At 39.8% G+C, this 25,636-nt stretch overlaps 1 protein-coding gene across 2 annotated transcripts in view; it reads right to left on the reverse strand.

Annotated features, from left to right (window-relative positions):
• The window catches only part of ABCC2 (ATP binding cassette subfamily C member 2), an 85,201-nt gene that overhangs the window by 53,976 nt on the left and 5,589 nt on the right, over positions 1–25,636 (reverse strand). The window contains exons 1-2 of one of the 2 annotated variants that reach the window (XM_036737240.1): positions 15,225–15,363; positions 9,010–9,183 (exon numbers count right to left, since the gene is read on the reverse strand). In XM_036737240.1, the coding sequence (XP_036593135.1) occupies positions 9,010–9,183; positions 15,225–15,257 (207 nt within the window). In that variant the 5' untranslated portion in view covers positions 15,258–15,363. Of the gene's footprint in view, positions 1–9,009; positions 9,184–15,224; positions 15,364–25,636 lie in introns of those variants that run through there. The other variant, XM_036737242.1, reaches the window with a different exon arrangement.

The following is a 25,636-nucleotide window of genomic DNA, read 5'->3' on the forward strand; positions in this document are numbered from 1 at the left end:
TAGCTCCCTGGCATAACGGGGAGAGTATTGGACAATGGAAAGAGTGATAGATTTAGAGTCAGAGGACCAAGAATGGGCTTGATCATAGTCTTACGGCATTCTGCCTGGATTTTGTTAAGTTGACCTTATTTGTGTGCTGTGCCTCATAACCTATGACTAAAGAGCCATCAGTATCCCTAGATCAGGAAGAGGTTTTCTAGTCACTACCTCTTAGCAAGCAGGAGTCAATATAGCCAGTAAATGGCCTTGAAGGCATGAAGGCTAGAAGTTAGTAGCATAGAAAAGCCCAAATACCTCTGAGACCAGTAGAGATCCCCTCACAAAGTCAATACAATGCCCAACAGAGACCAGAGATATGATGTCTAGCAAAGAACAACATGATATGATCACTAGGGAAAATTAGCAGCTCTACAGCACAATAGGTGTCAGTTGCCCTACCCATGCATGTGTCCTAGCCCCATAGGTTCCTAATATGTGCATCTTTGCACAAGTTCCCTGCTCATATTTATTTCTTATGAGAGTGCATTCCATGTATAGTCCCTGGTTGCACATGTTTTCTCTGTGTGTTCTCTTCCACTAGTGGGGTGGTAACAGGTAAGAGAGTATAATTGATGTGGCATGGGAGGATTTTTTTTAGTCATTTAATTTGCTGTGCTATTTGATTAAATACATTTTATTTTGAAATAACATATCCACTGGAGAGCTGGAGGAAGGTAAAAGTAAGGTTTTATGAGCTATGGTTTTAAAGAGGTACTTACCCACAAAGTGCCTTAAACCTGAGATAGCCCCAGGGACTAAATCTTTAAAAAGAACCAAGTTTGAAAAATCATTTGAAAAAGTTAAATTGATTGGAAGCTTTGGTCATTTAGAGATGTTACTTAGAGTTTTGTTAATCCTTGCATTCTGTAGGTATATTTCCCTTGCCCATAGCATTCTGAATAACCCTTAATATGGCAGGCAACCCTTATAATGACTGACTTGACTCTCTACTCTGTCTCCCTCTTATATTTGTACTCTTGGTCATTTAAACCTCAACTATAATTTCAATCCTACCCCACACTCTGGGACTAGTTCTTTCTTCACCTGTCATAGGTGCACATAATAGGTGCTGAGTAAATACTTGATGGATTGATTGGACTGGGTAAGGAAACCCAATAGACTTCCCATTATCCTATTACATGAAAGTGTCTCTATTTATTTTGACCTCATTGACCTCCTCACCCTGGGTAAGGGAAATCTTCCCACACAGTTCCCTTATTAACAAGCCCTGTTTCGAAGTGACCAAGGCTGTCCATCAATTTAGCTTTTGCAGACATTTTTCTTTAAAACTTGGATTTGTCAAAACTTTTGAATATTCTTTTCTGAGTATTAATGCATATACCTTTAAAGTATTGGACCTCAATCAATTTACTTAAGAACAATTCACGCAAAGTCAATTAAGGTCATAGATCATAGGGATTGTAGATTTAGAGACAGAAGGGACCTTAGATGCCTTCTAGATCAACCCTCTCCTTTTACAGTTGAAGAAACTGAGGTATTTGGAAATTAACTCACTTCCTTAGCCACTGTTCCCCCATGTGTGTTGTTCTCTACCCAATTAGGATGAAAAATCCTATAGGGCAGAAACTATCTCATATTTATGTTTGCATTCTCAGCCCCTGGCAGAGTGCTTGGAAATAAATGCTTTTCATTCATTCATTCATTCATTGGCTTATTCAAGGTCACTCAGGTAATAACATCAGAGGCAGAATTTGAACCCAGTTCCTCTAACTCCAAGTTATTTTTCCACTACATACATATTTTTAAAAAAATTAGCCAATTTGTCCAAGGATGTTTCTCTCTGAATTCTAAATTTCTAATTTTTTCAAAAAAAGATTTGTGAAATTTGCAGCATGTCAAATAAGAGAGTGTCTATATATCTAATTGAACTACCTGTTTGAATCCCTGTTCTGCCATTTACTAGCTACATGACCATGATCAAGACTCTTCATTTCTACAAGCTTCAGATTTCTCATCTATTAAAAATAATAATCCTTGCCCAAGTTATTTACTACAAGAAAAGAGTTTTATAAACATAAAATGGTACGAGGTATTATTTCTACTAGTAGTGATAGTACCATTAATTGATGTTTGGTATACAAGAAAGAGCACACACCTGTCTTTTCATAGTCAGAAGACAAACCAAGTAACATCTCTAGACCTCAACTTCCTCATATGTTAAGATCAGAGTGTTAGACTAGGAGTTTCCTTCCAGCAAAGGTTAAGATCAACATCAAATTAGAAGGCTAAAGATGAGAAGAGGGATTCATGCAATTATAACAGCTTTAACCTGACCTACTTGAAAAAGCAGTTGACTTTGAAAAAGGAGAAATAGATAAAGACAATGATGATGGTTTTGATTATCAACACTTTTTAAAATTAGTTTAAATGAGATAAAGTTATTGTCAAAGTAAGGAAGAGAAAAAAAAAAACATAAAGACAAGGCAGACATTAAACATTTGTTTTTTTTTTCACCAAATAGAGAGACATGGTAGCTAAGGAAATACTAGTTCAGAATACAAACTCCTTTGCAAAACCTTACTAAAGATGTTGACTAAAAAATTACTAGCAGTAGTATCACCTCACAAAACAATGAAAAGCAATGAAGAGGAAAAGCTTGCCATGAGAGTCAGATCATCCCAAGAGTACTTGCAGATAAAACTGACGGACAAATAGGCCCAAAAAAGAAAATAACAAGAAAATAAGAAATAGATTTGCCAGTTATTTCTATAGCCATTTTCATTATCAATGACTATAGAACTGTAGTATCTAGACTTTAACACTTCAGTAAACAATGCGCTTTTTGAGGAAGTGAAAATGGCACTTAAGAAGATGATGCTAGGAAAAATCACCATCATTGTTGATCAGTCACTTCTAACTCTATATGACCCCACAGACTTTCCATGGGATTTTCTTGGCAAAGATACTAGAGTGGTTTGCCTTCTCCAGTACATCTCCCTTTTGCAGATGAGGAACTGAAGCAAATAAGGATTAAATGATTTGCTCAGGATCACATAGCTAGTAAGTGTCTGAGGCCACATTTGAACTCAGATCTTCCTGACCCCACACCCAGTGTTCTATCAACTATACCATCTAGCTGTCCCGCAAAAGTCACTAGACCAATCAAATGCACACAGAAATACATGTATAAATCAACATAATTCTGAAGGCAATTAGTAATATCTGGTTTACAGTAATTTTAAAGAAGGGATGATTCCAAAAAAGTGGACAGTATTGACCCCTCCTTGCTCCCAAAAATGATAACTGCAGAGGAAAAAGTTCTGAATTTGGATGCAAAGGACCTGGATTCAAATCTTGGTTCTACTGCTTACTACCTATGTAGCTTTGGGCAAATCACTTAACTTTGCTGGGCCTCAACATTCTCATCTGTAAAATGAAGGTTCTTTCTAGCTCTTAATCTATGAAAATCAGCAATCACCAACTCGTATGTTTATTTTTTCATCTCTATAAAATCTTTATGATTTACTCACACATATCAATAGTATCCTTGATGAAAATTTGTCCTCCAGTCTTTTGTAGAATTTAATTAAATAGAGAAAATTAGAGCCTTGAAGTCTGTCCTCCAAGATGGTGCCTCCTATGCATAGATTAAACTCACACAACAGGGAGAACTTTGTTCAAGTGATTATCTTATCATCATTATCAGGGGAAGCATAAAATGGGGAGAGGTATATGTGTCAAAGGTATTTGCTACTGATGTGAAGAATGTGCTGCCCAGGGGCCACATGGAAAGATTCCTTATGGATAAGAAGGTCTTCTCAATATTCCTCTCTGCAGATGATATTGTCCTGAATGAACCAAGGCAACAGAAGCCCCCATCGAGACCCATGGTTACTCAAATAGATGGATGCAACAATATATACAACCCACTGAGTTAGTACATCAATATTTTTTGAGTGATATAAAATGGCCACAAATCATAGAATACCATAGTCTTCAAAGAATCAAAACTGTGGGAAACTTTTGGCCAAGATCGTCTCATGAAAGGTTATAGACAAACTCAGTTTCCCTAAAGAACTCTCTGACCAAGACTTTTTTTTAAAAAAAGGAGTGGGTGGCTAAGCCAGATAAAGTGATGATCATTCAAATCATACAGAAATAGCAGTAAGTTCTTCCCTTCAGTTTAACACTGAACAAAGATGGCCAGAAGCCTTCTGGCACCATGGCTAGTGGAGTACCAGAGACGTCCAAAGCCAGCACAACTGCTGACAAATGGCGTCTTAAGCCCACAAGATCTTGCCCCTGGCCTATTAGAGTCATAGCAGGAGACTAACTGGCTCCCCTTAGGTGGCTGCCCATGGAGACATAAAGGGAGTAGAGGGACCAAGGAAATGGGCACTGCGGGACCTCCCAGGAAGCCTGAAGCTAGTGTGATCACCAGTATCATTGGATCCCGTCAGGGCCACAATAGGGGAGAAAGACAATTCTTAGTTGATGATTGTGCAGAGAGAAGGAGAAACATATGCGACTGAGGTCAATATTCAGGTTGGGCCACCAGGATATATAGGCAGAAACCTGGTCCCAACCTCCTGTCACAAGAAGAAAGACATACTCCCCGTCGTCCCATCCAGGACAGTAGCAGGGCTGAGACAGCAGCACCCAGACTGCAGAAGGGACAAGACTAAGGCCTAACTGCCCGAAGCAAGAAAGGACAGAACCTGACCCGAGTATACTGTCTCAATCTAGGAACTGAGGCTGGAGACATAACTAAACACAGGAAAATTCCCTATGCAATGAAGCAATACTATGAAATTAAAGAAGTCCAAGGTGGGAATTTCTAAAAAGAGAGTAACTCCATATAAGGCAGTTAGATGATACAGTGGATAGAGCACTGGACCTGGAATCAAGAAGATCTGAGTTCAAATCCAGACAAATACACTTACTAGCTGTATGACCGTGGGCAAGACGCTTAACCTCTGTCTCAGTTTCTTCATCCCCAAAATGGAGATTATAATAGCACCTACCTCCCAGAGTTGTCAGGAGGACCAAATGAAATATTTGTAAAGTGTTTTCTAAACCTTAAAGCATCTGGGTGGCAGAGTGAATAGAGTGTCGGGCCTGGAATCAGGAAGACTCATCTTCCTGGGTTCAAATCTGGCCTCAGACACTTACTGGCTGTGTGACCCTATGCAAGCCACTTAACCCTGTTTGCCTCAGTTTCCTCATCCGTAAAATGAGCCGGAGAAGAAAATGGCAAACCACCCCAGTATCTTTGTCAAGAAAACACCAAAGAGTTGGTCAACAAAAAAAACCTTGAAGCACAATGTAAATTGTGGCTGTTACTATAACCTACAAGTACACGCCGATTACAACAGACTCAAGGGCACCAAAAGTGGATGAAAAAATGAAGCAAGAGATTCTTTAAAAAAATGAAATTAGAACTCTTGAAGAAAAAATTGGAAGGAAAATAAATAGCTCAAAATAGAAAGTGGGAAATATGAATCAAACAACTCAATGATTCAATGAGACAATGACAAATATCGAAACAAAACAAATGATCTGGAAAATGAGTCAAAAGAGGAGTACTTTAATAATTTTAAAACTCCTAAAAACTAAGACCATAAAACACCACACACACACACACACACACACACACACACATGCATCCTGAATACAATATGCCAAGGAATCATAAAAGAAAACTGCTCAGAACCAGAAGGTAAAAGGAAAATAGAAAGAACTCACTGGTCAGGTCCTGAAAATATATCTTCCCCCCAAGTCGACATTTTAATTGTCCCAAAGACTAGTAGAGAGATGGGCAGAAGAAATTCCAACATATTACCTAGGATAATTTGCATGCAAAAAGTGGCAAAAAAATGTTATGAAGGAAACATATAATTGGAAACAGAGATAGATCCATCGTGGAATAAGATCAAAGGGATATGAACCGTTCAAAAGCTGCAATGGAACCCAAGAAGACTGAGAGGAAAGTATTCGTTGTGTTGGGTAGATCCTTGATGGAAGATTTATGGGGGGACGTGGATGAGAGTCCTACAGGATGAGAAAATGTGGATGGACTGTCCTCTGAAATGGTGGGATGGGTATTCACATGGAAGTTATTGGGAAGCCATTAAAATATCAAAGCGAGTAGTAATAATGATTATAACAAGAAGCACGTTAGAACATACCAAAAGCTCGTTCTTACACTCTTCTCTGGCCCTAGCTGGTAAAAGGGCTAGAGCCAGTGAGCAGGAGCTTTCACATAGAGTATCCTATAGGATAATTGGGTCTGGCATGGCATAGTACATAGTTCTGGTACATAGCACATAGTAAAGAGTTCTGGTGGTGAGGGACAAGACAAACTAATGATTGTCTGAGGCAAAAGGGTCAGTTATCTCCAGGTAAAGTCCAAACAGGAGCCAGAGGCAAGTGACTGACTGTCATTTGTACATCTGTAACCATCTGTCCAACATTTACATCTGTAAGAAGAGGGAGTTGGACTATGTAATGTAATCTTGAAGGCCCCCACAACCTTTGAATCAATGATCCAGATATAGAGGTCAACAATTTGGAAATGTCATGCTCCAAAGGGCAAAACTGGGAAAATGAGAAGCTGAGTCATTTCCGGCTGGATTCCCAGTAGACAGAAGTCCAATCACACAAACAACTCTGACTATGCAACAAAGAGAGATTTTTAATTCTGACTCACTCAGCACTATCAGTATCTCTCAATAGCCTTTTGAACCCCTGGTCTTTGAAGCTTAGCCTACTCCTATTCCTTTTCTGCAGTACAATGTAGTCGAATTAGCATTTCAACCTGGCTACAAATCCCAGCCTGTGAGATCTTTCACTTCCTACCAAGTCACAACATGTCTGGGTCTCTATTCCCTCACCTCTAAATTGAAGTGGTTGGACAATATGATCTGTAAATCTAGGATCTGATGAATGGGCCTCAGCCATGGATAGCTCCTCATGGTAGCAATATGGGCATCAGTGTATGCCATTCAAAGGATAAAGTATCTAAAGCTGGAAAGGGTGTCTGAGGCCATCTAATTCAAACCCCTCTTTTTTAGATGAAGAAACTCAGGTTCAGGAAAGTTGTGATTTGTTCCAGGTCCCAGTGTTTGTGACAGCCAGAACTGTCAGGGTTCTCTTATTCTAGAGCTGCTGCTTGTTCCATTGAAAGTCCAGATGTATCTGTGCTCAACACAGCAGAGACTGATGGAAGACCAGATGCATTGACATTGTGCTTGGGATTCTTGGCTGTAGGTAAGCCATCATACTTACTCCCTGGACAATGGAGAAAGAGCCCATACCTCTGCCTATTAGTTTCTATGCTCTAGATTGTCGAAGTTCTAGATTTTCAGCCATACTTGATGCTGTGCACAAAAAGGTTCCCCCAGGGTTTTATGGCTTTTTGCCTTCTAATTATAGCATTTTCTGTAGCTGCTTCAGGCCACTTCCATTTCCCCGAGAGAATAAGCTACCTCAGGCAACATTCTGGGGTATAAGGCCAGGAAAAAGGCAGGGGGCGATATGCAGAGTTCACAAAGATAGAAGGGCTAATGGACAGGGACCTGAAGGAAAGTCCTTTGTAAATATTAAAATATTATCTAAATGTGAGTAATTGTTATTCACCTAGTACTTACATTCATGTTTAAGAATAAGGTTGTATTGTCAGAAGATGTGTTTATCATAGGACATAAGAATCCAGTCTGACATTACGAAGTCAGTTTTGATCCCTGTATAGGCAGGCAAAATGTCTGAAGGGTCATGGAACGAGGCAGAAGACTGGAAATATGGGTTACAGAGGAATGATGGTCAAATCAGGGGCCCCCAACCAACAAATATCATTATAACTCACAGCTTTACTTGATAAATCTCCAAGATAGTTGACGAGGTAAAAACCCATTCTCTTTAGTTAGCTGATGTTTCCACTGGGGAGGAGAGAAAGAAACACCTATCTCCCCACCCCTGCCAGATTATCTAAGGTGCTTTACTATCAGGAATACATTCCCTTCTAACAGGACTTTGGAAAAATGAAGTACCTCTCCTTACAAAGAGTATGTAGTATGGGAGTAAGTTAACTTTTGGTTAGAAGAAGGGCAGACATGTTGCTTTAAAGAACTATCTAACAAAAAATTTAAAAATACTGTTCCATAAAACAGATCATTACCATGGAAACCCATACTTTAGACTGATATTATCAAAGGCATAGTAGATCAGAACTGGACTTGGAGTCCAGAAGACTTGGGTTCAAATTTTACCTCATATACATAATAACTATATGACTGGGCAAGTCACTCAACCCAGCAAAGCTTTTGTTTTCCTCATCTATAACACAGGCATTACAATAGCTTTTTAATATAAGCCTTGGACCTAAGGCTCCTAGAGTACCTACATAATAAGGCTATTCTGCGGATCAAATAAGATTGCATATTTAAAGCACTTTGTACACTTCTAAGTCTAATAGAAATGTCAGGTATTATTTCTGTTGGAGGTTCAGAAATGTTGGAAGCTGACATAGAACTTTAGAGACTACAAATAGGTTTGAAAGGTAGACCCATCTCCCTATCATCTCCCCTGCCAATGGAATCACATAAGTCTCATTCATCAGAAGTGCTTGCTGGAAATGAGCCCATTTCTCTCTCTCTCTTTAAATAAAACAAAAGTTTTTACCAGCTTCTCTAATCAACCATTTCTAATTGCGGTTAATGTCAGGCTGCGCCAGAGTCTAACAGCACAAAATCTACCCCATGAACAGATTAAAGGTCATGTTAGCAGAACACGTGGGGAAGGGACAATGTGGATAAATGAGTCTTGACTTAGATGTAAAACAAGAGAGTTGAATTAAATGGCTCTTCCAGCTCCAGATCTGGGATCCTGTGGGGATGTTACAGGAACTAGAGTAATGGAGTAAAGAGATTTACTTCCTTATTTCTTTCCTTGGACTTCATTGCTACAGACCAAAGACAGAGGGAGGGTGGGGAGATGGTGAGAGCACCATACCTGCTTTGTGAGGTAGAGCTTGGTTAAAGATGACTTTTTCATTCTGGATTTATATGTGTTGAACAAATGCCAAGGAGCCAAAAGCCAAAGGAAGATCAGAGGTATCCAGAACAGAACAGTTTGCTCAAAGCACAGAGGTAAGTCGGCATCTGGGCGGTCCAGCAATGAGGCATTCTGGTGAAAAGGAGAGAGAATCCAGATTAGGCACATCTGTTTCACGCAACAGTATTTTCCAGTTTTTCATTAGACAGTTCTTGAAAGCAACATGCCTATGTTCCTCCAAATGAAGGTTAACTCACCCCCAAGTGAATGTCCCTCACCTCCAACCCTGTTTCCCAATCATCCTAGCAAGACAAAACTCTTCCCATTTGCTCCAGGCAGTCCTATGGAAAGAAGACCCACCTTTGCTAATTACAGTCTGAGTTATACCCTAGAGCCCTACTTGGGGTGGGGGCAAGGGGTGTCAAACTCAGAGTGGAAGAGATGCAGGGTGAAGTAGAGCCCTGTTTTCTAGGTTTGGTGTGACTTTCTTATTGTACAACCTAAAGAGATGGGCCTAATTCACATGCATAAAATTGGGGTGTCATGTTTCCCATTTTGGTTTTGCATATACTCTATTCATCAAATAAGAAAAAAATCCTGAATAGGTACTAAAGATTAGACCCTCCAGGAAGAGAGGTGGGTAAGGAGCTCTTGGAAGTTAAAAAGATAAGATGGAGGAAAGAAATTTTTACTTCAGAGATTTCCCCCTTGGTTATCTAAGGCAAAATTCAACTATAATCCTTGCCTCCTAGATGGCAAGTAATATAATACTTGGGCAGCTAGGTGGAACAGAGAATAGAGTGCCAGACTTGGAGTCAGGAAGATCTGAGTTCAAATCCAGCCTCTTACTAGCTGTGTGACCTTGGGCTAATCACTTAACCTTGTTTGCCTCAGTTTCCTCATCTGTAAAATGAGCTGGAGAAGGAAATGACAAAGCACTCCAGTATCTTTGCTAAGAAAATCCCCAAATGGGGTCATGAAGAGTTGGACACAATTGGAAAATGACTAAACAACAAAACGTTTGCCTCTTCCTCCCATTCTAATTTCTGGATACAATCCCCAGACCTGTGTCTACCCTTATGAAAGTAAATCCTAGGCAGGAAGGGATTTTAGTACTATGGTGTCTTAGGCTCTCTCACCTGATTTCACTCCTTTTCTAATTAAATGATTAGAAGGAATTTTCCTGTATTTTGGGTAATCTTAATTATGCAAATGTGACTTAAGCATCAAATCTAATCCCCATTTCTTCATAGACTTTGCAGAAACTACAAACCAAATATCAAAGCATTTAATCAAAGGGATATAAAAGGTAACAGGAAAATACATAAGCGATCATTCTCATCTCCTTTTCTTCTCTCCCTTCACAAAGTCATTGCTACCTCCTACAGTTACCAGTGGGGAAGTAACAACCCCCAGGAAAACCCTTAATTGGAAAACCATCCCTCCTCTGCATGTGAAGATGGGGGAGGCAAAAGTTGGTCTTCTCTCGTCTATTCTTAGCTTGGTCTTGAGAGTAGCATGAAGGTCTATAGATGCCTTTCCAAGGGAGGCATTTGCCTGACTGGATTCAAGGTCATCAGGATTCTCCTAAGACTCCTCCTTTAAGGAGGGTCATTGAAGATTCAGCCTTTCAAATCCATTTCTTTCTTTCTTGCTCTAGCCAAAGGCCCTATGTGGTAGCAAGTCATCTGTCTCTCGGATGGCTCATCCACTAAGAAGCAGGCTCCATAAGCAGCTGCTGCCCCCATCCTGTGCTAACCACCACCATGAATGCTTCTCCATGGTTCCTACTTTCTAAACTGGATCTTACTTCCTGATACAATGCCTGAATCAAAGCCCACGTATCACAGGATTCTGTTTTCCTGTGTTTTTCCCCAGTGAATACTAGCATGGAGTCATGGAAAAGGCCTTGGGTATGGAGTCATAAGGTCTGAGTCCTGGCTATTCCACTCACTAGTTCTGTGGCTATGGGTAAGTTACTTTAATTCTCCTAGCCTCAGTTCCCTCACCTGCGAAACAGAAATAATGATACTTCCCCCTAGCTAAAAGATTACTATGAGGGAAATGCTTTGTGAACCATGAAGTTCTACAGAAATATCAACTGTCATTATTAATGACCGAAATTGGCCCTTGGGATGGGTAATTAAGGACCTGGGGAAATGAGGGTAAATCAAGTCTGATAGCTGATACTAGGAGACTGGACACAATAAACCAAGTATAATTTTGGGAAGCTGCTCAGAAAATCTCTCCCAAAGAAACCTTAGAAATGTCATTTTCTGGCTCACGTTTCTCTCCAAAAGAGCCATTAGTTTCTCAGAAAGCAGTCGGGTTAATATCATTTAAAATTTAGGTCAGATTACATTTAATACAGCCAAAAATATGGAATGGCTTATATAAGAGCCCCTCCACTATCAGATAAACTCTCTCCTCATTTTCTGGAAAATGTCAAGCAAAATTTTCTCTCTGGTGGGTCCTACCTCACCTTAGGACTTAGGACTTACATGGGATCAACAGTACCAGGAAAGGGGTAGATCTGAGCGTCTACTCATTGCATGTGGTTTTCTATTATGCCAACCTGTCTAGTATCAACAAAAGCAAAGTTCACAGGTTTGTTCATCTCTATCATGGTTCTATAATTTATTATTCCTTTGGATTTATGGTTCTCTACTAAGCTGATATGCCTAATGCTAATAAGGGCAAATTCTATGGGTTTGTTTCTCCCCACCATCATTCTATGATTCATTGCTTGTCAGTACCCATGGTTCCTTGGGATCTCTTCTATACTAGAAAATGGAAGATTCACAATCATGGTTTGGTTACTATTTCATTATCTCTGTCTGAAATCAGTTCCTTGGTGGCAGTGGTTCCTTACCAAGACCACATGGATGCATATCTTTGTGAATGAGGAGGCAGAGATCACAACAGTCCTCCATCTCCTTCATCTTTTGTGGGGAGGTTGCTGAGAACAACTAAGAAAAGATACACTTCTAAATACAGCTTGTGGAAGGATGGGCATGATTTCTTTCCAAGGTGAATATCCCCTTTTAGTATTCTGGAGGTTAGTAATTCTTTCCCTTCCACATCATATTCTAGGCATGTTCATATAGCACTAAATTTAGGTACCTAAGATGCAACTTATGCAGTCAGCCTTGGAGTCAGGTAGATTTTTGTGACCACAGGTAAGTCGTTAAACTTTCAGAAAACCCTCTTGTACTATAAATTATAGATGAGTTGTCTATTTGCATTAGTGGAGGGGATTTCCATACTGGGAGTTCCCCACATTGCTGAAATTATAGGTCCGCCACAAAAAAGCTGTAGGTTAGACCTTTGTAATATGAATGGAACAATTATCCAAAGCCAAAACATTCTCAAAAAAGTCTCTTTGGGGGTTCTGTGTACTCAGTTAAATTGTTTCAAACTCTATAACAGACTTCTCTGAGCTCTAGGAGATTTGGCCCTTTGAAACCTTGGTTAGAAGATGTTGCTTGAATGCAGACACAGGCTGCCCATTCCCCTCTCCCCCAGCACCTACTCCAACATAAACCTGTAATTCGCATCAATCCATCAAAAGGAACCCCTAAAGGAAAAGGCGCAGAAAGGCCATAGCCAAAAATCCAGATCTCCTACAACAAAGATAAAATACCGCAAACATCCAGAAAGAGGTAGTTCAAATACCAAGGATTGCCCAAGACCTACAAGCTTCTTGAAGAGAGAAGATCTTAGAATACAATATTCCAAATAACAAAAGATATAGTCTTACAGCCTAGAATAATTTACTCTGAAAATTTCCAGAGTACAATCCTTCAGGGGGGAAAATGGGTCTTTAGTGGAAAAGAGGACTTTCAGACATTTCTGGTGAAAAGACCAGAGCTGAGTAGGAACTCTGAAATAAAAAACCCCAAGAGTACAAAGAAACTTTTTTTTTTAAAGAAAACAAGTGGCATGAAATGTAGATTCATGGCTTCATTCAGAATCTTCTTTTCATGTTCTGCTGTATGTATAGAAATACTTTTTGCTGTTTAAGAATTTGAAATTGGGGCAGCTAGGTGGTGCAGTGAGTAGAGCACCGGCCCTGGAGTCAGGAGGCCCTGAGTTCAAATTCGACTTCAGACACTCGACACATTTACTAGCTGTGTGACCTTGGGCAAGTCACTTAACCCCAATTGCCCTGCCTTCTCCCCTGCAAAAAATTTTTTTAAAAAGAATTCAAAATTAAAAATAAAATTTAATTTAAAAAATTCCTGGATGACACTCCTATAGTCTGAAGGCCTTTCTGTTTTATCAGGGACTCATAGGAAGCTTCTATTTTCCCCCAAAATCTCCCCCTCCCAAAATTCAACATTTATATAGAAATAATAATTTATTTTTCAAATGGCACACTGAAAAGTTTTTATGCAGATTTAGGAATGAAAAGGTTTAGGAATTTATTTTAGAAACTTTGAATCAGTTTCCTAGATATACTTAAGTATCTTTAGCATTCAAGAAAAAACTGCCAGGTTGCCTTTTTTTCTATTCTTTAAAATATTAGAACTATCTTTCCCTATCATGCCTGAGTTAAGATTGTTCTGAGCCTTCTTTTCAAATAAAAATCAAATCCAGAATTTTTTAATGGCTCAGTTGGGTCCTAAATAGGATAGCATAGTGTACACAACAACAAACCAACAAAAATCCTTTAGGAATAAATGCACTATGGGGTTAAGTCATTATCATCTACTAGGCTAGTACCTGACAAAAGTATTGAGAGAAAGGAAGGATAGCAAACTGATGCTTTGAAACCCTTTTATTCATATCTTACTGATTACCTAGCACACTCATCACAATAGCTATCTCAAAATTACTCTTCCCACCATGAATTCTTCATTCAATCTCCTTCCCCTCTCAACACTGAGATATAACTAATAACCCATCTATGAATGTCTATCTTTGTTAGCATTCTATCTTCCTTACTTCCTTAGGAGAAACATCTTTCTGCCTTTGGAAAGTTAATCTCCTCCATCTGTGAATTTTGACCCCACTCCTCTTCTACCTCTTAGGTCAATTACCCCTTATCTCTAATGATTTCCATATCTTCCTGCCTATGGGCTCCCTACTCTGGGTCTTCAAACATTCAGCTCTTCTCATTCTGAAAAATGATTTAATTTGACTGTTAGTCCATCAAAGTACCATCCTTTTACTGACGAACTTTTGAGTAAGTAGTTAGGCTATCTGCTTCCTCTCCACCTCCTCAAACAAAGGGAAAAAAAAGGAACGAAAAGGAAAAAATAGAAAGAAAAAAAAGCTATAGGTTCCTTTCCAATCATGTCTTAACTAACTCCCTACAATTTCTTCTCCTCCCCACCAATCACCTCCACTCTACTGAAATTACTCCCTAGAAGGTCACCAATGACAGCTTAATCACCCAATCTAATGAATTCCTTCCAGTCATTTTTTAATTCTCTGCAGCTTTTGACACTGTATAGACCACCTCTCCTTTAAAATTCCCCACTTCCTCCATTACCTATATTCTACATTATGCTGGTTTATGTCCTATGTCTTTGACCTCTCCCATCTCCTCTTCCTCATTGTGCCCCTTAAATTTAAGCTTATCCAGGATTTTTCTTCAGCCTCTCTGTTCTTCTCTCACTACTCTTTCCTCCCAAGAGAACTCAACCTCTTTCATGGCTCAACTATCATCATCTTGATGTAGTTATTCCCAAATCTACCTCTCTGCTCCTGTCTTTTCTCCAGTATTCTATCCCATTCCTTTAATTAATAACTGAATCTTTCTACTTGGACATTCTAACTGACCCTTCAGTCTCAACATGTTTAAAGTCTTCCTCTCTAACTCCCAAAAGCCAATTCTTCTTCCTATCAAAATCTCAATGAGGGGATTAGATTCAATGACCTCTAAAGTCCCTTCCAAGAGTCTATGATTCCAATTTGATAAACTAATCCATGCTAAAATATGAATGGATGGTAGAAGATGAATATGCTACCCCTTTCCAAAGTCACGGTCATCATTACATGTGGAACATCTTGGAGATGCAATGCCTTGACTCAAAGAAACAACCTCCACAGACCAACTGAAAGGCGAACTTCTCTAGACCTTCTGAAAGTCGTCTTGGGCTAATCAGACACTTGTCCTGAGCCTTAGAGAAGGGTCTTCAGCATGGCTAAAAAAGCAAAGTACTCACCCAGAAGGTAGAATTGCAGAAATCTTCCAACATGATTCCTAGTTTGTGCACAGGCTTCTACTGTGAATCACAACTCCTCTCCGTTCTTCCTTTTCTCCGTGCTTATAGTAGGTGAACAACACAGCATGTTCTCTATAAGAGGCTGATGGGTGGGGATAATGATCTTATCCTCCAACTAAGACCAGAGTCTCTTGGCCAGGTGACATGAGTTATTTAATCGTTAACCTCATAGCTAGAGTGATGTTTGTGCAATCCCAGGAGATAGACACGTGATTGCACCGGCAGGATTATCGGCTCTCAAAGTGCTAGGTGGATCCTTTCTTTCTTCTTAAACTCTAGATGACAGTATTTAAAGAATCACATTGAGATGAGCTTTCCGCAATGCCTAAAATATGGGATAAGGAATCTTTCCCTCCATTGGGAGCCACTGAACTACAGGGGAAAAATGAAAACAATGGGTACTACACACAAGTAGAAAAAAACCCAATTCTAATAGAACAAAACGTTTCCCCAAAATAGGAAGAAAAATATCCCAATCACCTGCTGAGATGATTCAGCCGATTATCCCTGAGCTTCAGGGTTTTGGTAAAAGAAATCATAGAAGCACTGACTGCTGGAATTTCAATACAGTGAATTATTTCATAAAACAAGAAAATTCAAGACAGGAATAGGTACATTCTCAACTGTATAGTCAGTCCCACTATCAGGTATGCTGTCTCTGGGCTATGTTGCAGAACACTTTAACCAAGAAAGAGGTCCCCTCTGGCTTGCTCAGGATGGAAATCTAGATTGAGGAAACCAGCTCCCCACGAAGTTTGCAGGGTTTTGGGTTGTTGAACAAGCAATGTACGTATTGGAGGAAATAAGGACAGAGAAAAACAGATGAAGATGTCTGGTATGTTTTGCCTCATAAATAAATTTACAGGTAAAAATTGTTCTAATCACAAATCAGGTACTGCTTTGAGAATTAAAATTTGTCCACACTAGTGTACAAACAGTCAATCAGCAATGTCGGTTAGGTATGTAGTACGTTATGCACCAGACACTGGGATAAGAGCTGGGCATACAAAGATCTCTCCTCAATACATCCTCAAGGACCTTTCATTCTGATGGGGAAGATCACATGAACACATCGAGATGTATGTTCGACCCATACAGATGAAATACAAGGTGACCTCAGGGGGTGCAGGGAAGGTTCTTGCAGCTCAGGGGACCAGGAAAGCCCTCTGGAAATAGACGGTATTTGTTAGACTCAAAGGAACTCTAACCCTTTTTTAAACTCAAAGGAACTTTGCCAAGAGGCAAAGGTGATCAGGAAAGACATTCCAAGTATGGAGGAAAGCCAATACTAAAGACTGGAGAAAGGAGGAAATGGCATGCCAAGAGTAATGAACAGCAAATAGAGCATTTTTTCTGGATTGTAGAGAGAAGGAAAGGGAGTAAGATGTAAGTAAGCTGGAAAGGTAAGAAGACACTACGTTATGAAGAGCTTTAATTGACAAAGTGGGGAATTTATATTTGATCTTAGAGATAAAGGGACCAGAAGATCCTCTTGCCCCAGTTAGAGCTCTAGTGAGTTGTACTGGGAGGCAGTACTGTTTCTAAACCCACCCACTAGACTCCCACAGGCCCTCTCCCATCTCATTCCAGTCTAACTACAGCATTCTTTCTTGCCCAATTTAGGTGGGGCATATATGTGGGCATACAACTTCATGGGACTTAGGTCACAAAAGGAACACCTTGCCACTAGATACACTACCTGCCACCTCTTTGGGGAGGTAGATTTCCACATAAAAATACCTAGTTGTGTCATCTTTAAAAGACTTGGAATCAAGGCAAGCTGACATTCTTTCCTGATGGAAATGAATAACAGCTACATCCCAAAGTCCAGTATTTCCCTTTGCCCTTCCCAGCATGTATATTACGGAGTGACTGTAGGAACATAGATTGAGAATTGGAAGGGTTCTTAGAGGCTACCTAGTTCAACCCCCTTGTTTTTCAAATGAGGAAACTGAGGACTACGGAGGCTAAAGCAATTAACCTAACACCTTATATCTACCATATTTCCCCATGTATAAGATGGACCCTTTTTCAAAAAATTTGGGGTCCAAAACTGGGTGTGTCTTATACAGTGGTTGTAGATTTTTTTACTTGTGTTTCCTGCTTTTTCGTGCTTGTTTTTGCTCTCATTGTTGTAGATTTTTTTTATTTTCATTTCCTGCTTTTTCGCGCTTGTTGTCTTTGAGCTCATTGTTTCGCATATGTTACAGGTATATTAGGTTACATTTTGACACATTCTGCCCAGAAATGGCTCAGAAAAGATTTTCATACAGTGCAGAATTCAAGTTAAAAGTGATTCAGTTTGCAAAAGTGAATGGAAATCATACTGCTGAACATAAGTTTGGTCCTCCTCCAACGGAGAAAAGAAGCCAAGACTGGCTACGAGAAGAAGAAACCCTACTGAAAACACCATGGCAGAAGGCTGTGAGAGGCAAGTCAGCAAAATGGCCTGATTTAGAGAGGGAATTGAAGATATGGATTGAAGAACAAAGGGCAATTGGAATTCCTGTGTCCACAAAGATGGTTCAGCCTGAGGCAAAAAGAATTGCTGATGAAAAAGAAGTTACTGATTTCAAAGGAGGACACAATTGGTGCTTCAGGTTCATGAAACGGGATGGACTAAGCATGTGTACATGCACCAGACTTGCCCAAAAGATGCCTGAAAGCTATGAGCAGATGAATAAAACTTGAGTTCAATAACTTTATTTAATACATTTTTTTTCAAATTTCGGGCCCCAAAATTAAGGTGTGTCTTATACATGGGGAAATATGGTAATAAGTGGCAGAATCCCACTGATTCAGGCCCTTTGGCACCATACCCATACTCTTTCCTGTATGTGACCACGTTACGTCTTAAGTCTTCCTCAACCTTCTGGAACCTGTATAGGATTCCATAGACTCCCTTTAGGCGGCCATATGTATTCCATCGTCCCTCAGCCTAGCCTCATATTTCTTCTGGTCCTACTGGTTACAGAGAAGTCTTAGAATGTGGGTGTAAATCAGGTACTGGTTATCTACCCACCAGATATCCCTAGAGCTCCAGCACACGGCCTGTTGTGGCCTAGACTTTGATTGCCCTTACCATCTGCTGCCGGATAGTCTCCCATGGTTCTGCCCCTTTCCAGACAGAAGAAACCTAAAGCTCTCCTTTCTTCTCAGTGACTCAAGAACCTTGTTGCTGTTGTTTGTCCTTCATTTTTGAAGAGGACCAATGACATCACAGGGTGAGTGGATTAGATCTAAGTGAGGCAGAGTTGCACAAAGTTGTCAGCCTCGCTCTCTCTTCCAGAGCCATTAAAGCCCAGTGGCAGAACAAAAGTCAGCGTTCCTGCCCTTGGCTCAGGATCCAGTGGACGACCTCTTCAATGTCTGGCCAAACTCTAAGTGCTCCACAGCGTCTGCTTCAGCCTCCTTCATGGCCATTGGAACAATTTGTTCTCATCCACCCATTCTGCTGAGGGGAAGTCTTCACATGCTTAGGGCAGGCATTCCCTGCCACCAACACACCACCAGGTGAAGCTTGTCAGTTCCTCTTAACGTGGAATTGCTGAGATGGTTTACTGGAATGTAGCTGCTACAATTTCTTGGAGCCACAGGTGAGAGTTGGGTAATAGGGGATGAGCAGACCTAAAAAGGGCTCAGTAAGCCCTTATACCTGAGATGCTAGTCCTCCTTGAACACCCCATACACACCCAAGAACCCTGAATGAGTGCTAGAAGAAATCTTGACTTCAATGTTTACCATTCATGGAATGGATCTAGGCAGAATTGGAAAATTATATATACATACATGTATATATATTATATATGGTATATGTGTGTGTGCATATATAATATATATGTATATATAATGAATGCAACAACGTAGATGGAAAAACAAACAACTAAGCCAAAACTGAACATTGTAGAATGATACTGAGCAAGGAAACAGAATGAGAATGCACCCCTCCCCCCTCCTTTTTTTTTTTTTTTTGCCAAGACGGAGGACTCGCATGTGGAATGTTGAATGTTGCCTGTGTTATCTTTTGGGAGGATGTGGTGATTAATTTGGCTGAACTGTCTTTTTTCCCTTTTTGCTAAAAGGGGTGGTTGTCTAGGTAGTGGAGAGACAAGGGATATATTATAAAATGAATGCAATATATAAAAACAAAAGGTCTCAATAAAAATTCTACTCAGTCAAGTAAGGATTTCAATCACAGAGGAGGATTTAGTGATAAAGACCATAAAGGATCATACAGTTAGAGCCAAAAGGGACCTCAGAGGCCAATTACAGGGAAGGAAAAGGGTAGGGAATAAGCATTTATTAGGCACTAACTATGTGCCAGGCACTATGCTAAGCACTTTATAAATATTATCTCATTTAATTTTCACAACAACCTTTCAAGGTAGGTTGCTGCTATTAGCTCCGTTTTATGGTTAAGAAAACTAAGGCAAACAAAGATTAAATGAATTGCCCCGAGTTGTGCTGGCAGTAAATGACATAGGTATGATTCAACCCCAGGTTCTATTGACACTAAAGCTGCTATACCACACTGAGGCCAATAGGGGTGAGAGTAAAGAGAGATAGGAAGAATAGAAGATCTTTGCTTCAAAAGACATTTTCCCCCCAATGGAATAGGAGTTGGGAGGAAGAAAAATAGCCACATTTTTTAAAAATAGAGACGTGTGTGTGGGTTGCTACAGATGTGAAATGTTACATGTACTTTCAGATGAGGTCACTCTCTTAGTTTTATTTATCTGTCTGATTTTGTTAAAAGAGACCTCTCATAAAGTGGGAGTAATCTGTAAACACATGTAATGTAAAAACAAAACACATGAACAAAATTGAAAGTGACCAGAAAACAGAAGAAATCGAAGGATTTGCCTCAGCAAAGCATGGGGATAAAGTGGAGTAGGAGTTGCAAATTCATCTTCTTTATGGAGAGGAATGACTAGTTAATAGGGGCATCCATCCTCTAAAGTCCTGTGAAGATTGGGCATACTCAAGAAAAACTAGCCACCAATGTGGACATTTAGCTCCCCATCTCTGAGTCCCCTAAAGAAAAGGCTCCCACTGTACTTTAGGTTCATGGAACCTTGGGATCTGGGATGGCTGAGTCCCCTTTGGAGCAAGGTGCTCTACTGCCCCAGACACTTACAAAGCATTGGAGAAAGAAGGTGAGTTTTATGGAGGAGTGACTGTGTCAGGGAAGTCCTAATATGAGCCTGAACTAAATACTGGTATCAAAAGCCAAAAGATGTCCAGAAATCCTGGGGCTACTGTGTTACCAGGCAAGGGGTAGGAAGTTGAAGACTTACGTGTAATAACTCATATCATACTTTCTCTGGAATTTTCCTTTCAATTATTGACCTCCTGCACTGCTAAGAATTTCGTAGAGGTGTTGGGTCCCTGGATTAAACGGTGATTGATTTCCAAACCTCTTCCCCTCAAATGGCCCATAACAGCTGTAGTATCCTTTACCAAATGTTGCCCACTAATCATGATATGGAGGATAGAGTGGACCAAAGTGATTTCCCAAGATAGACAGAGGCAGTTTAGATCCTGCATCACCGCATCCTCGCTAACAGCAGGAGTGTCCAGATATTCCTGGACATAAACGGTAAATACACGCAGCTTCTTCTGCCCATGCAAATGAGCTCCTTCTGAGGAGCTAGATGAACTGGTATTGAGAAGAAGAAGGCACCTGCCAATCTGTATTGGCATCTATCTGAGAGGAAGATCATATCAGATTAGTATGGCTGATAAGAGTAGACCAAAACTTGAAGGAGATGTCAGTGATTTGTGGACTCTCTCAATCTATCTCAGTAGTCACAAGATGGAAGTAAATAGTTATCTAATGGGGACCAGGATTCCAAAAGCAACAAAATTCTTCATAAAGGTTAGTCATTAGCTCTCCTGGAGGGACAATGGCACTATGTTTAAATATTTGCCGTGGGAAAGATAGCATCAGAAGTTATCACTTAGCCCATAGCAGTGAGGGTATAGTGGAAATGGCAGTGATTTTGGAGTCAGAGGATCTGGGTTCAACTCCTGCTTCTGAAAGTTGTTTTGTCATTTTTTATCCTCACTGAGCCTTAGCAAAGGTGGAGGTCAGACAGAGGTAGTAAAAACAGTCAATAAAATGTAATGGAGGCCAGGTCCTATGACCAAGAACTAGTCATTTTCTCTGATCTAGGATACCAAGAACCTAAGAGACAGCAATTCAACAAACTAATAGCAGTGAAGGCTCATCACTAGCCCCTAAAGTGCTCACTCAGCACCCACTCCCCCACTGCTCACCACATTGGGGCAGTAGGACTGTACAAGCTGACCCATCAGTTCCCAACAGAATTCAACTTTACACTTCTTCCCCCTCCTCCCAGTGTCATGGAAAACCAAAAAGCAGAAGGTTGCCCTGGCCACGAGAGGAGTGAGGCAGCATTCTGTGCCACAATGACAATTATTAGAGAGTCCATGAACAGCTAGGTGGTGCGGCGGATAGAACACTGGGCTTCAAATCAAGAAAGCTTATCTTCCTGAGTTCAAATCTAGCCTCAGACACTTACTTGTTGTGTGACCCTGGACAAGTCACTTAACTTTGTTTGCCTCGGTTTCCTCATCTGCAAAATGAACTAGAGAAGAAAATGGCAAACCACTCCAGCATTTTTGCCAAGAAAACCGCAGATGGGGTCACGGAGAGTTGGACATGACTGAAAAATGACTGAACAACAAAGAAGAAAATGGTCATGATATAGTACAGATAGAACTACATATATATATATATATGCATATATATATATATATATTTATGTCTAGTCATTCTGGAAAGTAATTTGAAATTCATGAATCAGTACATATCCTTTGACCCATTAATACCACTAGTGGGGTTATAGCCCAAAGAAATCAAAGAAGGAGGAAAAGAATTAATATGTACAAAATATTATAATAGCTCTTTTCCAAAAAATTGGAAACTCAAGGGAGTGCCCCCTTAACAGGGAATGGCTGAACAAATTATGATATATGAATGTAATAGAATATTATTGAGCCATAAGAAATAACAAAAGGGATGGTCTCAGACAAAGCTGGAAAGATTTGTATGGACTGATACAGAGTGAAGTGAGCAGAACCCAAAGAATAATTTACATAAAAGCAACAACATTATAAAGCAAAACAACTAAGAAAGACTTAAGAACTCTGATCAAAACAACGACCAACCATGATTTCAGATGACTGGTGATGAAATATGCTATCCAACCCCTTGACAGTCTGATGATGAACTCAAGGTACAGAACAAGACATACATTTTCAGACAATATAAATAGCCTGTGGGTGGAATAGTAAACTAGTCCAGCCACTCTAGACAACTAATTGAAACTATGCCCAAAGGGCTATAAAACTGTGCATACTCTTTGACCCAGCAATATCACTACTAGATCTGTCTCCCAAAGAGATCTAGAGAAAAAAGAAAAGGACCTATATGTACAAAAATAATGAAGTCACTCTTTGTGGTGGCAAAGAATTGGAAATTGGGATGCTCATCATAAGAGAATGACTGAAAAAGTTGTAGCATAAGATTGTGATGGAATACTATTGTGTTGTAAGAAATGCCGAAGGGGGTGGTTTCAGAAAAGCATGGCAAGACCTATATGAATTGATGCAAGGTGAAATGAGAAGAACCTGGTGATGATTGTGCACAGTAACAGCAATGTTGTAATGATGATCAACCGTGAAAGACTTAACCACTCTGTTCAATACAATGATCTAAGACAATTCCAAAGTACTTATGCTGAAAAAATGTTATCCACCTCCAGAGAAAGAACTGATGAACTCTGAGTACAAACTGAAGTATAATTTTCTTATTGTCTTTAATTTTTTGCTTTTTTTGTTGCAATATGGCAAATGTGGAAACATGCTTCTCATGATTTCACAAGTATAACTGACATCATATTGTTTGCCTTCTCAGCGGGAAGGTGTGGGAGGCAGAGAAAGAACTTGGAACTCAAAATTAAGAAAAGAAAATAATGTTGAGATAAATATTTTCAAAAGTAAGAAAAGAGGGTCACTGAAACATTTATTTTTAAAATGCACAGAAAAGAACAGAAAGAAGGGTAATAGGAAACAGAAACAGAATAATTTTGAAAATAACATGTTGTGGTTTATATAGAAATATTTTACATAACCACTTGTATAACAGGCATAGTATTGCTTGTCTTCTCAATAGGTGGGGGAGGGGCTGGAGGAAGTGAGAGAATTTGGAACTGAAGATAAAAATTAAAAAAGAAAAGAAAAGGAGCTGAATTTGTCATATAGTTGGACAGAAGAGCAAGTGGTAGATTTGTAACTGCATGCACAATCCTTTTTTTCCTGTTCTGCTTTATACATGGAAATACTCATCTTAGCATTCATTAAGTTCAGAATTAAAAAAAAAATTTTTTTAAGATTGTGACAGTCTAATGAAGAGCAAGCCCAGGAATCACCCAGTCCAGCAGAAATGCTACACTCTGGGAACAGCTCAGCAATCTCAGCTTAGTCAGAACTTGTCTTTGATATTATTTTTACAAGACTATCACACTCTGATAATTCATCCTTTGTTACCCTCTTCTGCATATTTTTTTTTAAATCAAAGTTTGTTGGTGAGTGTCCTTTATATACTTACTACTGGGGTGGGGAGGGGAGGGAGGCAATTGAGGTTAAGTGACTTGTCAGGATCACACAGCTAGTACGTGTCTGAGGTCAGATTTGAGCTCAGGTCCTCCTGACTCCAGGGTTGGGGATCTATCTACTGTGCCCTTCCTGTTTGAACTTACTGATTTTAAAATGTCTCTTCTTCATTATCATTTCCCTATTTGCATTGCTTCTCCCTAATAAAATGTGAACTCCTTGAGGGTAGACAATTTCTTTGCTTTTGTGTTTGTATCCTGGGTGCTTTGAACTGTGCTTCGTAACAGTAAGTTTTTAATAAATGCTTTTTCATTCATTCATTTTACTCTCTAATGTAAGTTAAAAAACAAACTTCATTGTCAGAACTACCTTCTTAGCCAGCTGTTCAACTTCCAAATCTGTTTTTCTCTCTCGTATCCCTTGCCTTCAGTGATCAGCAGAGAGGAAAATAGATAGCACACTCTTTGCCCCTATAGTCTTTAATTTCTTGCCCAAGACTTAACAACCTTTGGCAAAATTTTTGGGGTTCCTTCAGGCAGCACTATCTATGCCTACATGAATCAACAGATGTGGAGATGGAATGGAAAGAAGTAAGCATTTATACAGCACTCACTCTGTGCCAGATACTATGCTAAATACTCTTTAGAAATATTAGCAGTGGCCATGCATTTTAATAAGTCCTGGAAGGGTTTCTGTTATGTCTTGGATACACGCCCTGGGAAGACAACATACCTCTCTATCAATGTGTAACAGTGTTGCTGAGATGGGTATGGGCAGTTTGTGGACAAGCACGTAATAAGCACCTACTATGTGCCAGGTACTGGGCAGTTCCCTAAAGGACAGTCCCGGGATTTTGCTATAGTTGTACAGTATCTAGTGAAATGAAATTTAATGGTAATAAATATAAAGCCTCACGCCTGGGTCTAAAAAATCATCTTCCCAAGTAAAAGATGGGGAAGGCATTGCTAAATAGTATTTTGCCCAAAAAGAGTCTGGAAGTTTTAGTGGGCTGAAGACTCTATCTGAATTAATAGTGTGATCATATCAATAAAAAAAAGCCAGTGCCATCTCGGGCCCCATTAAGAGATGCATACTATCCAGAACAAAGGAAGTGATAGCTCCATTGTACTCAGACTGTTCAGTTCATAGCTAGAATATTGGGTTCAGTTCTAGGTACTTCATTTTAGGAAAAGACATTGATAATCATGACAGCTTGCAGAGGGAAGTCAACCAGGATGGTGAAAGATCTTCAGGTCATGCCATATAGGTATTGGTTAAAGGCCACAACAGTTCAGCTTTGAGAAGAATTGGGGAGGGAGAGAGGAGTGACAACAGTCTTGAAATGCAGTTTATGCAGAATAGAAATTCAGGTTGCTCTATTTGGCAGAATTAAGAACTATAGGTGAAAGTTGTTGACAGGCAAAGTTCAGTCCTACGTAAAAAATAAAATTCCTAACACAGCTGTTCTGGTCCAAGATAAACTGCATGAGAAGGGCATGGGTTCTCCCTTGCTTACGGTCTTTAAGCAAAGATGGAACGCCCATTCATCAGATAGAGGGAAATCATCAAAGACAGGTTCAACTAGATGGCTTCTGAGTTCTTTGTAACCCTAAGATTCTGTGATTCACTGACTCCATGATGACTTATAATGATTACCATCCTCACTTCTAAGTGCTCAGAGATCATTTAAGTATTGCCAGAAATCAGCCAAG

The sequence above is a fragment of the Trichosurus vulpecula genome, chromosome 8 (assembly GCF_011100635.1).
Source record: "Trichosurus vulpecula isolate mTriVul1 chromosome 8, mTriVul1.pri, whole genome shotgun sequence".
NCBI lineage: Eukaryota > Metazoa > Chordata > Mammalia > Diprotodontia > Phalangeridae > Trichosurus > Trichosurus vulpecula.